The sequence below is a fragment of the Leptidea sinapis genome, chromosome 5 (genome assembly GCF_905404315.1).
Source record: "Leptidea sinapis chromosome 5, ilLepSina1.1, whole genome shotgun sequence".
Classification (NCBI taxonomy): Eukaryota; Metazoa; Arthropoda; class Insecta; order Lepidoptera; family Pieridae; genus Leptidea; species Leptidea sinapis.
The window spans coordinates 8,186,847-8,199,631 of record NC_066269.1 but is presented as its reverse complement, the minus strand read 5'-3'; the positions used below and the strand labels follow the sequence as shown (position 1 = coordinate 8,199,631).

The 12,785-nt window shown below is 36.3% G+C and overlaps 1 protein-coding gene across 1 annotated transcript; it reads right to left on the bottom strand.

Annotated features, from left to right (window-relative positions):
* On the bottom strand, window positions 1-9,179 carry LOC126964564 (chymotrypsin-1-like). The gene is made up of 5 exons (XM_050807759.1): window positions 9,110-9,179; window positions 6,076-6,298; window positions 4,290-4,524; window positions 3,020-3,196; window positions 1-168 (listed from the first exon to the last, which is right to left on the bottom strand). The coding sequence occupies exons 1-5, from the start codon at window positions 9,156-9,158 to the stop codon at window positions 22-24; spliced, it is 831 nt and encodes a 276-aa protein (XP_050663716.1). The 5' UTR covers window positions 9,159-9,179; the 3' UTR covers window positions 1-21.
* Window positions 9,180-12,785: the final 3,606 nt, after the last annotated feature.

Sequence of the window (12,785 nt, the reverse complement as noted above, 5' to 3'; positions counted from 1 at the left end):
TCACAGTATCACAGCCTTTTATTAACGAATAACAGATTCGATCCAGGCCCGGAACGCGCTAACCCTCACGAACATATCGGGGGCCCCGCGAGCGCATGGGAGGCCCCACGAAACCACTCCAACTTGTTGATTAGTGCCCGCGCGAACCAGAGCGCTACCAGAGTCACCCTGAAATTTAAATAATATTTAAGTCTGCAATGATAATGTATAAAAATAGTAAGTGAATAATCTAAGAGTAGAACATAATACATATTGGGATATAAAGGAATGCAGGATGTAATTGTTAAGTGTTCCCAGGCGATATTTTCGTAACAGAAATATAAAAAAAAAAAACTTTTTTTATGACGATAAGGCAGGAGTCGTGCTGGACGTTCAACTGATGGTAATTTATACGTCCTGCCCATTACAATGCAGTCCTCGACACCCTCGAGAACCTCGGACACGATATCCATATTGCTGAAATCATAATTTTGTGCGGCGGCCATCTTGGATTTCAAAAATGATCACAAAATCGTTCTCTGCACCCTCGAGAACCTCGGACACGATATCCATATTGCTGAAATCACAATTTTGTTCGGCGGCCATCTTGAATTTCAAAAATGATCCCAAAATCGTTCTCTGCACCCTCGAGACCCTCGGACACGATATCCATATTGCTGAAATCATAATTTTGTGCGGCAGCCATCTTGGATTCCAAAAATGATTACAAAATCGTTCTCTGCACCCTCGAGAACCTCGGACACGATATCCATATTGCTGAAATCATAATTTTGTGCGACGGCCATCTAGGATTTCAAATATGATCACATAATCGTTCTCTGCACCCTCGAGAACCTCGGACACGATATCCATATTGCTGAAATCATAATTTTGTGCGGCGGCCATCTTGGATTTCAAAAATGGTCACAAAATCGTTATCTGCACCCTCGAGAACCTCGGACACGATATCCATATTGCTGAAATCATAATTTTATGCGGCGGCCATCTTGGATTTCAAAAATGATCCCAAAATCGTTCTCTGCACCCTCGAGAACCTCGGACACGATATCCATATTGCTGAAATCATAATTTTGTGCGGCGGTCATCTTGGATTTATCCAACTTCCCTAAAGTGTTATTCCTTATATACAAAAATCCCGCGTGGCATAATATTCAAATAATATTACGTAAATTTTATTTTAGTACTTTCCGACTTATATTTACATTATATATATATTTCAACAAATACGCTGTCGGATCATCATTTTTTTTAACTATGATTCCCGCTTTGTACTTGTTTGCTAAAATCTTACGTAATGTGAGCCCGAGAGACACGAACACATTACCTTCCTTGACAGTGGTCACGGGCGTACTGCTGGCTTGAGCGAGCATGCAACCAAGGCGTCGCGTTTGGTTTATTACGAAAAAAAATAATATAAAATAATTCACAAAGCGTATTGATAAATCCCACAGTGAAAACTTATAAATACTAATAAACTATCGAATAAAATAAGTTTTGTGTTTATAGCTATCATAGTTTTATGATAATATAAACAATTCAAATGAAAAAGATTATTTTTCAAAAAATAAATCTATCGAGTTTTTTTTGTAATCGTGTTTTCGAAACAGCGATTATTAAGTTAAAGAAATGAAGATAAACATGTCAAAAAATTGGAACCGTAGTATTTGTAGAAGTATTTTAAGTAGATTTTTACTTGTTACTTTTTAGGACTATAGTACCTTAAGTCTCATTTGCCCAGTAATTTCACTCACTACGGCGCCTTCAGACCGAAACACAAAAATGCTGACTCATTACTGCTACACGGCAGAAATCGGCACCGTTACGGTACCCATAATCCATCCTTCTGTACAAAGGAGTCCACTGGTAACATAATAAACTGATTATTGATATAAAATACTTCCATATATGTAGTTAAGAGATTAGTAGATAGGTACTACAAGGACGTCACTTCGAACAAAATTTTGTAATTATTAAGAAAAAATATTATTAAATTAAAAGATAATTTTATAACTTTGTTAATTTAATAAACAGTTAAACCTTTAATATCATTACTCAGGCGTAGCGTGCCTTGGCCCGTATAAAATTTGTTTGGGGGCCCGAAGAGTAAGGATTTCTCACAAAGGAAAAAATATTTCCATAAAATTAAAAATATTTGTCACTTTTACCAAAAGTTTTACAAACAATTCAAATGTTGCCTTTTTCGGCAAAGAGCACAGGTTTTTATTAATTTTTGCTTACGCACGTCGGGGGCCTACAACTACAGCGGAACCTGGTACTCAGGTGAATTATGATTTTTAAATAAGGAAATTAAAATCTTTATATTGGTAGTTTAAAGTTTGAGACTAGTCTCATTCTAAATCTATGGCAGTATTTAATATCAAATTTTTGGATACTTCTCGTTTCATTGTCATGTCATTTTACTCATTAGGTAACGTACTTGAAATATCAGTTGTTTAAGCGAGTGCGCGTGCGTAGAAAAGCTTATGATATTAAAAATTAAAATAAGTTATGGCGAAACAATAGACAGATATACCTGAGGTAGCGAGGAAGAGATGGTCTGCAGCTGGGGGCCCTCGCTAATCCTTTAGGAACTCTTGGTGCTAACGTTTGCTTTGTATTCTCTCGGCGTTCGGTTAAGTAATACGTTTCACCGAGTACTTTGCGATTAGTCCGTTGATCACTGATGAATGAATATGCGTGCGAACTGCGCCAGTGCTTGGTGACAATTGGTTATTAGTCGGCGCGAGAGTCAATAGCCATTAGATTAGCCAATCAGATACCAATGCGTCTGTTGTCTACGGGTATCTCTCTATTTCTACAGGAACTATCTGCACTATAGTTTGCCATAGCAAAAATTACAAAATAGCATAGTCAATTGCGGCGCAATCACCAGTTTAACGATTTTGATATCTTTAATAGTTACGAAATGATGGTCACACGTATCGATTGTACCGTTACACAAGTGAAGAATTAACTGATCATACAATTTTCATCCACGGCGTTCTCAAGTTGAACTCACATTGCAGGTTCCATGGTTGAGAGAGTGGAAGGTGCAGATCTCGATGTGGGGCTCGACGGGGGGGACGCCTCTGACGTTCAACTGCTGCGCCAGGCGCTGGACCTCGGATGCGCAGAAATTACCGTCGACTATGGTAGCTTCCAGTTCAAGCAGCACTGCAGATAGCGAGCCACCAGCCTGGAAATAACATGTCTAAATAAGATACCGGAGTGTCTGAAGACGAAGGTTTTCATCCAGTGTGTGTTGCCAGTAATGACTTATGGTACGCAGACGTGGTCGCTAACTATGGCCTTTATGAGAAAGCTCATGGTCGCTTAGGGGGCAATGGAGAGGGCTATGCGTGAAATTTTCCTTTTATGAGGAGATCCGTAGGAGAACCAAAATCACCGATATAGCCCAAATGATTGCGAAACTGAAGTGGCAGTGGGCAGGGCACATAGTTCGACGGACAGATGGCTGGTGGGGCAGAAAAGTCCTCGAATGGTGACCAAGTACCACGTTTTCGTAATAGAGTAGCAATGAGTTTACTGCTATTTCTTCTCATTAAAGCTCAACTATAACACACTTAAGTGTAATTTTTTGACCTGATTTTAGAAATCCGATTTGATTTTAAGTTATCGTTTTAAATTCTATATAATTTCTATATATTCTAAATATTTAACTATTGTAACTATTGAAAATTTTTACAATATATTCAAATCTTATAACTATATTTGCAATACTATGATTACATTAAATTAAAACTATCATTACGGGGAAGTGTATCAAGAATACTGGCAGCATTTCCGCATTGGATAGCTAGGCTGATCCGTTGACCGAAATAGATGCCAGCGCTTGGGTTGCCTGTAGCCCTATTGAGACGCGAAGATATTACTTTGTACATTATCCACGCATCTGGGCGTCACGGGCCACGTGTCTCGACAACAGTGGGAAGCTCCTTCGCACAGGATGCTGGCTAGATAATATGTAAGTATTACTGCGTTTCGGTCTGAAAGGCGCAATAGCTAGTGAAATTACTGGGCAAATGAGACTTAACATCTAATATCTCAAGGTGACGAGCGCAGTTATAGTGCCGCTTAGAATTTTCGGATTTTTCAAGAGTCCTAAGCGGCACTGCATTGTAATGGGCAGGGAGTATAAATTACCATCAGCTGAACGTCCTGCTAGTCTCGTCCCTTTTTTTCACAAAAAAAACAAACGGCACTAAGATGTAAGACTCACTGAGACCGAGATATTATTACAATTGAATCAAAATTCAATAAAGACTGACTCTGGTTCTGCCCCAGCCGTTGACTCTAGTCCGAACTCCAGCGTTGGCGAAATCGTAGTTTAGGACTGCCGGCTCAACAACATTGTTGAACACGATGTTGGTTCTGGTGACGAGGAAGCCGAGGTCGTTCTTGATCACGCTTGCCACGTAGTTTGGGTGGGTGATGTTCCTTTCCAGGTTGTAGTGTGTTCCGCCTGTGTTCCACCGGTTTGTGCCCACAGTAGCCCGAAGAGAGCTGAAACGATCATAACTTGATTTGCAGGAACTTTTTGATTGTTTATTTTTATATAGACAAATTCCAATTAGAGTTTATTGGTTACGAGTTTTTGCGTAAAAGTTACATTAATTTAAAAACCAAAACAAGACGTACCAAAAAATAAGTGGACACTGTTAGTAAATTTTGCCAAAAATCATCTGACTACAGCAAATACCACCTTCGAAGCAATACAACCAAAGAGGATGTAAATACTACGTTATAAGAGGTGGGACTGCCTAAGTAAAAATTGAAAAGTTTAGTATGAAACGTTGAGTCATTTGATATAAGTTTGAAAAAGTATTCAGTTGTAATTACAGCATTGTGATTGGCGAAGTAGCATAATCCGCCTAAGTTTGAAAGCGAACAGTTCCTTAAAACTTTGTGGATTGCGCCTATCTACGTTTTTTACAAGATTATAGCCGTCATCTGTCAATCTGTCAATGACTACACGTTTCATACAATCGATGAATCGCTTTTTTCTCAGAGAGTTTCGCTAGGCTGATGACAATCATGACAAATACTATCTCGACTCTTGTCAACCCCAGTCCCCCTGAAAACGTGCTCGGAAAGGACATGAAACATCGGGATAAAAAAAAATCTTTTACGCAAGAAGTAATGTAGAAAACGATTACACGCGTTGTAATCCTTTAAAAAGTATTCTATTTAAATGTGTAACACACGCGATAATCAAAGTAAATAGTAACGTAAGTTAAGTAAAAATGTGAAAAAGGTATTTAAATGTTAGTAATTATACAACAAGCCGGAAGCCATTGAATAAGTCTCGCACCAAAGTCAACTTCAAATAAACTTTATTGAGTTAGGCTTAAACTAAGCACTTTTGAATCGTCACTACAAATATTTCTTTTAAATTACTGATTATACCATTTGTTCGGAAAAAGTAGAGCTCGTGAGAAGAACATTGTACAATAAACTTAACGGCCACTCTTTTCAATCAATAGATTGAATTAAAATACTCAATTGAGTATTTTATACTGGCTGTAATATACAAAACAAATTAGTTTGTAAGTCGCTGCATCCAATAAATGAATCATGTTCTTTTTTTAATGAAAATAAGGTACGATACGAGCAGAACGTTCAGCTGATGGTAATTCATACGCCCTGCCCATTACAATGCAGTGCCGCTCAGGATTCTTGAAAAACCCCAATAATTCAGAGCGGCACTACAACTGCGCTCATCACCTTGAGACGTAATATGTTAAGTCTCATTTGCCCAGTTATTTCACTAGCTACGACACCCTTCAGACCGAAACACAGTAACCCTTACACATTACTGCTTAACGGCAGAAATAGACGCCGTTGTACCCATAATCTAGCCGGCATCCGGTGCAAAGTAGCCTTCTTTCAAAAGAGTTCAAAGTTAAAAGCGATTATCAAATATTTTTTATTAAAATTAATTAAATATTATTATTAAAAAGTAATAAAGAATTAACTGTATAAATATAAATTATCGTATATTGGATGTATCAACGCTTAACTTGAATTCATTGATTACTGTCATAATTGCCAAACCTGCTCAAAGATCCTACGCTAAAAACAGCGCTGATGCAGTGTGCAGCGGTGAGCAGGTGTCTGTTGGTGACGACGGAAGCGCCACAGATGAACTGTCTCACCAGCAACCCGTTGGTGAGCGCCACCATCCACGGAACCGGGCCTGCTGTGGTGCCACCCACAATGCGAGCGTCGGGCTGTGTGTGTTCGAAGAATATGGACATGTCATCTTGCGCCGGGATTGCTGAGAGGAGAAATATCATTACATTTACAGTAAATAATAAAAACGTGAGCGTCTCAGGTCACCCGACAAAAGTGGGATTTTTTTTAATGGAAGTAAGGGCCGAGACGAGCAGGACGTTCAGCTGATGGTGGATACGGCCTGCCCACTACAATTGGGCTCGTCACCTTAAGACATAAGATGTCAAGTCTCATTTGCCCAGTAATTTCAGTAGCTATGGCACCCTTCAGGCTGAAACACAGAAATGTTTACACATTACTGCTTCACGGCAGAAATAGGCGCCGTTGTAGTACCCATAATCTAGCCGGCATTCTGTGCAAAGGAGCCTCTTACTGGTAAATAACTTCAACTAATCTAAGTTTAACTATTTAATATTGAAATTGTTTAACTTGAGGAAAGCTTAGGTTATTACTTAAATATTATGTTTAATAATATGAAGGTATGTAAGGAAAGGTTAATTTAGGAATAAAATCTTTTATTTATTTATTTTATAATATATTTTAACCCTAGTTACAATTCTTGAATATGTACCTATATTAGAATTTTATTATTATTATTATTAATTATTAGTAACATTATTTAACTTATAAAAGTAACAATTGGTTAGAGTGAGAGAGGAGGAGCCTGCCTACCGCTGCCGCATGCGTGAAAGAAAGGTAATCAAGATCCAGACAAACTGGCGCCGTAAGTGTTGTCAGTGAAATAGCCTTTCTTCGATATTTCAGGTACATTCCCTTCATGTCCCATAACTTTGGGACATCCTGTATAGATAGGGTAAGTTCGAATACGGGGTAACTCCAGATAGCTCAGACTTCTTAGCTTTTATAGCTGGCAATATAGCTCGAAACGTCAGTTTGCTCTACCCTTTGCTTTTGTTCCCCACGTGTGCGTTGCGCTGGTTGTGTGTGTTACACAATAACAACTGTATTATCCGGACTTTCCCTGTTTCCGAACTTACCCTAATGCGCTATATATCTCGAGAATTACACACGACGGAGCAAAAGACGTGCGCCTGTTAATAGACTATCTCGGTCATATAATGATTTAGCAAATATCAATAACTGTATCGATATGTTTTCTAATAGTCCTCGTAGTTTTCGACGCCTAGTTTTAGACACTTTGCTTCAGTTAGAGATTTAGCTTATCTTTACGTGCTTCATGTTTATGTATTTTGAAATGTGTATCACTTTTTGCCCATTCTATGCTGTTATATTTAGTATATAATTTTACTTCTTATGTCTGTTTAAAATTTTTGTATATTTTTTTTTAATTTATTAGTTACATGTATTTGCTTACGGCCGTTCTCAATATTCAGTCAATCTCTTAGTTAAGATAAAAATCGTAAGTATCGTTGACTTTTCTGTCCCAATAAACTTAACGACGGTAGCTCACCTTATCCGTACACGCTGTCTGTCAATGGGACGACGAATAGCTTACAAGCGATAGAAGTTTGTATAGATTGCTATTCACGCGTCCCAATATAAGGCTTTTCGGGTATATTGGGAAAGCTTCAGATTTTTGACAGCTAATTACTGACATTAGAAGGTAGTAATTTATCTATCTGTAGATAGTATATTGGGAACGGCTGTTAATCGTGATTGTAACATAAAATCACATAGGTATTACATAATTCAAAATTTATTTGACGAGCCCTATTGCTCTGCGGTTAATGACCCTGCCTACTGAGCTAGAGGTCCGCTGGTTAGCATCCCGGTAGTTTCAATCATTTATATGTTTAACATGAATGTTTGTTTCCGAGTCATGGATGTTTATTTGTATTTATGTATCTTTAAGTAAGTATATTGTATTAAATATTTCTTTGTCTTTCCACCCACCCTTAGTACACTGTACAGGCTATGCCTAATTTGGGGCAAGATAATTTGTGTAAGTGTGTCAATATTATTTTTATTATTTTAGTTAAATATCACGCCATCATAAGTGTTTCCAGTTCATTGACGTATATGTTACTCATGATTTACTTAAATTTGGGTTTATTGTAAAATAGCCCCCATTTTATTTCATTTCTCAGAAATGTAGCGCGAAAAATACATATTAGAACGGCGATAGCGAAACAGTTGTGTTTGTTGGTGATAACTTAGCATGAAACATAAAATTAATATCTTTTTTAATTGAACAAGATACATCGGTCCGTAACCGATGGGTACCAATGATAGTGATCTCCATAGTCTACGATTTCTTGCAATACAGTCGCAGATGAACTTTATGGTAAGCATGTCATCGCGACATGGAAATTATAGAAGGTAGAGTTAAGGAAAATCATCTGTGTATATGAAAAAGTGTTCGTCGAAATGAATTAAATTAGGGTGGCGCTACAGTCGCATCAGGGTAAATCATAAAAGAAGCACCAAATATAAAATAATACTAATCACTGTAGGTGCACCTTTCCCTAAAATAATTCTTTAAGGTTATGTTTACTAGAATATTTTGTACAACGTTGTTGTTGAACTTTTCCATAATTAACTACTTATGTCGATAATAATATTAAATTTAGGTATGCTTCAATTCGTTTATATTGCTACATTCACCATACTTTTAATAGCTTTTTGAACTGTTATTTTACTACATAAGATAGACACTTTTTTAACTATCCGCCCATAAGAAATGATCCTCCTTGCCTCTACTCTCCTTAATGAAAATAAAATCACTAGCTTACGCACACATTGACAAATCAAAATTGGTCACGCGTGTGTCGGTAAAAATCTTCCTCGAACTCCATACTGCTGTTAGACGCTATATGTATACCAACAGACATAATATAAAATAGAATAAAAGATGAAAATATATTTAGCTCACCTAAAGCCCCGGCACAGATCGCAACAAAAAAAACAACTTTCAAATACATGTTCGACGTCAATGAAATCGATTAACGTCGTCTTTTATATAATAATTAACGATAATAGAATTATCTTTAAAATTAATCCACGATAGCGTAAAAAGATCAGATTTTAAAAACAATTAATTTCATGTTATCTGATAACTTTATTGAATACCTAATAAATACTGTCTTACCATGTTTATTTATACCCATCAGTAAAAAATCACACTAGGTTTTATTTTACTACTGCAGGGTACTAGATTTTTCAGATACACCAAAACAGAGAGTGCCGTACGGCACACTATTCTCTAACCAAGTTCTGACTCTTATTTTGTTTATAATATGGTTTATTTTGCATGGTCTTAAAGCTTTATTTAATAGCTTTCAGATACATTCACTCAAATCATTATTATTATAAGCAATCTATTAATACATTTCAAATAATACCTACGCATTGACAGAACGCTGCGCGAGCGCGTCAAATCACGCCGTTCTGAGACAATCGCTAATTTCGACTTCATTTGGCAGTGATGACGTTCAATCGTCGATATATCAGACAATTACTTAAAAGTAATAATTCCGTACACGGCGTGAATACATTGACAAGTCGACTTATATCCAATTTTAAGTAATAGCAAATTTGAGTTCTGGATTTTTTGCTTTATATGGGGAATAAATGAGTAAGTCGATAAACTCACTCATTTTTGGTGTATCACTCTTGTTAATAATTAAACAACTCTGTTGGCTACGAGATAAATATGACATCTGGAGATGTCTAAATATACTAATATTATTTATTTATACAACTCAACATGCCAAGTTATTTACGCGAGTTACTCGAATTAACTAACAACACATCTTGAGATGGTCAGTTGTTCAGATAACCCATAACTGCGTTCCCAAATATACATATTGAGATGTCAAGTTATTAACGGCACAAAAGTGCGGTGCAATATGTGATAAGTAAATGTATAAATCATTTGCGAAATTTGCCGCTGTATCTAATTAGACAAAGCGATAAATAAGATAAGGATAGCTTTAATTTTGGCACTGTGCTCTTCTAAACAATCAAATATTTTTTTAGAAGTTTCCGCGTCTTTGACCAATTAAGTTTGTATTGTGCAATTATTGTTTACTCATTTAAAATATTGTTATTAAATAACACAAATATCTATATACGATACCGATTCGTAAAGCGGTAGATTTTTTCAAGAATTCCTTTCCAAAGTACAAAAAAAAATAATTTGGACGAACACTCATTCAAATTTCCATAGCGGCCATGTATCGTTTGTAAAGAAATTTTTCGGAAATCTGTTTTCTTGCCTCCGAAATTGTACAGCCAGTGCCTCTATGATTTTAACTCATCTTTAAAAAAACAGTTAAAGATACCTACATTTCACACGTGTGACCTTATAAGATTTGTTAACACAGGGAGACGAAAACTTGATTTTGAAAGCCGCGCTTGAACACCAATCATTAGCTGAAAAAGCATATTCTGAAAAAAGGAAGGAAAGAGTAACCCATCCATTCGATCATTTACATTTGATCAGCAGTAAAGCTTACCCACTCCCATCTGAAAACTTCTGTTTTATTTTTATAAGAGACAGTCGGAGAAAAAAGACGGTCTTAAAATCTCGTAATTAATAATTTAGCAACTGATGTTACATGTGAGATATGACCAAAAGTGCTCGTGGAACTAACCAAATTGCGTCGTTTCTCCATAGAAATTCTGAAGAAAATGCCTTATTTTCTACAGGTCACATTTTATTCCGATACATGTCGTGGCCAAAACAAAAATAATACGGTTGCAATAATGATGATCACATGTTTCTTATTAGTGGCCCAAGAATACATGGGGCGTGACTTGAATCATCCCTTAATAAAGAGAACCGAAAGAAGGATCCAATTTAAAATTAACCATTTTAATGACTGGCTGCAACTAGTAAGATCTTGCAAGATAAAAAATGCATACGATGTTGTATCAATGAAGCTGTAAAATATCCTAAACTTAACAGAATTATCTTAAAAAAAGGGCCATTTACAATTTAAAAATAATGCTCTGAAATTTTTTATGGCAACCTGTAATATGGCTGCAATATCAAAAGCCCTTTGGAGAAATACGTTTGAAGACGGATCTTGTACTCAGTAGTAGTCTTCAAAGAGATTTTGCCTATAAATACAGAGAAAAAGAAGGATCTGATGGATTTCTTAAAATTAATAGATCCGGCATTTTACGATTTTTTTAAAATCGTAAAGACTGACAATGATACAGTGAACATTGATCCTGATTTGGATACATACTTAGAGGAAAATGGAGTTGATTAAGTTCAACAAAATTCCGACAATCATAATTGTTTCATCATTTATGTTTGTATTAATATTTAAAAATACTTTGATGTAAAAAAAATATGCTTTATCTTATATTTTTAAATTAACATAATTAAAGAGAGTACAAACTGTCTATTACTAAAGTAAAAAACTATATTTTTCTATTTTATATGCCGTCAATCTTAATTACTCTATCGATTTTTCATTAAATACTAAGGCGAATACTTTGACATGTCGTCGGTGAACAACCTAACATGTCATTTTTTTCGATGATTAAAATGTTAATTTACTATTATACCTACATCATTTGAAAGTTCCGATTACTTAGATACATATAAAAATAAATAAAAAAGACAAAAACATCGATTTACCAGTAATAACTAAACTTAAATATGGCTGCCCTGAAAAGTATACAATTTCGATTTGTCAATGTATTCACGCCGTGTACGGAATTAATACCTTACGCATCATAATTTTTCGCGGAAATTGATTCCTCTGCGACATATTTTTTACACTTCTTCTTTTTTCACCTCTGATTCTTTTTCGGCAAATCATATTTTTTATGAAATACTACAAACAAGCATACACATAGATCTTCTGATGGTATTTGATCACCGCCTGTACTCTCTTTTGACACCAGTGGAATAACATGAACGTTTCCAATTTTGACAGTCAGTTTCAACATACACATTGTCGTGTTGGGATTTTTTTATGACAATAAGGGACGAGACGAGCAGTACGTTCAGCTGATGGTAATTGATACGCCCTGCCCATTACAAAGTAGTGTTACTCCTTCTCGGCACTACAATTTCGTTAAGTCTCATTTGCCCAGTAATTTCAGTAGCTACGGCTCCCTTCAGACCGAAACACAATAATACTTACATTTTACTGCATCACGGTAGAAATAGGCGCCGTTGTGGTACCCATAATCTAGCCGGTACCCTGTGCAAAGGATAAGGCAATAAAATCGTCAAATGAAATGAACTAATAAAGTTAGCGGGGAACTATTGGATGCAGACAGCTCCAGGTATGAAAGCCTACTAAATGCTTATGAATAGGACCAACCGCGCGAGAGTCAATTGGCATTAGATAAGCCAATCACATACTAATGCGTCTGTTGTCCATAGTTATCCCTCTATTATCTATAGGAATCTATCTGCACTATAGCTTGCCATAACAAAAAATTACAACAAATAGGATCTTCTATGATCTTGAGCGCACACCTTTAAATATCGCCTTTCATTTTAGTACACCAGTGAACACCAGATGCTGCACCTTGGTTCATCACTCAAAAGGCAACATTTTCATATTAAAAAAAAACAATGG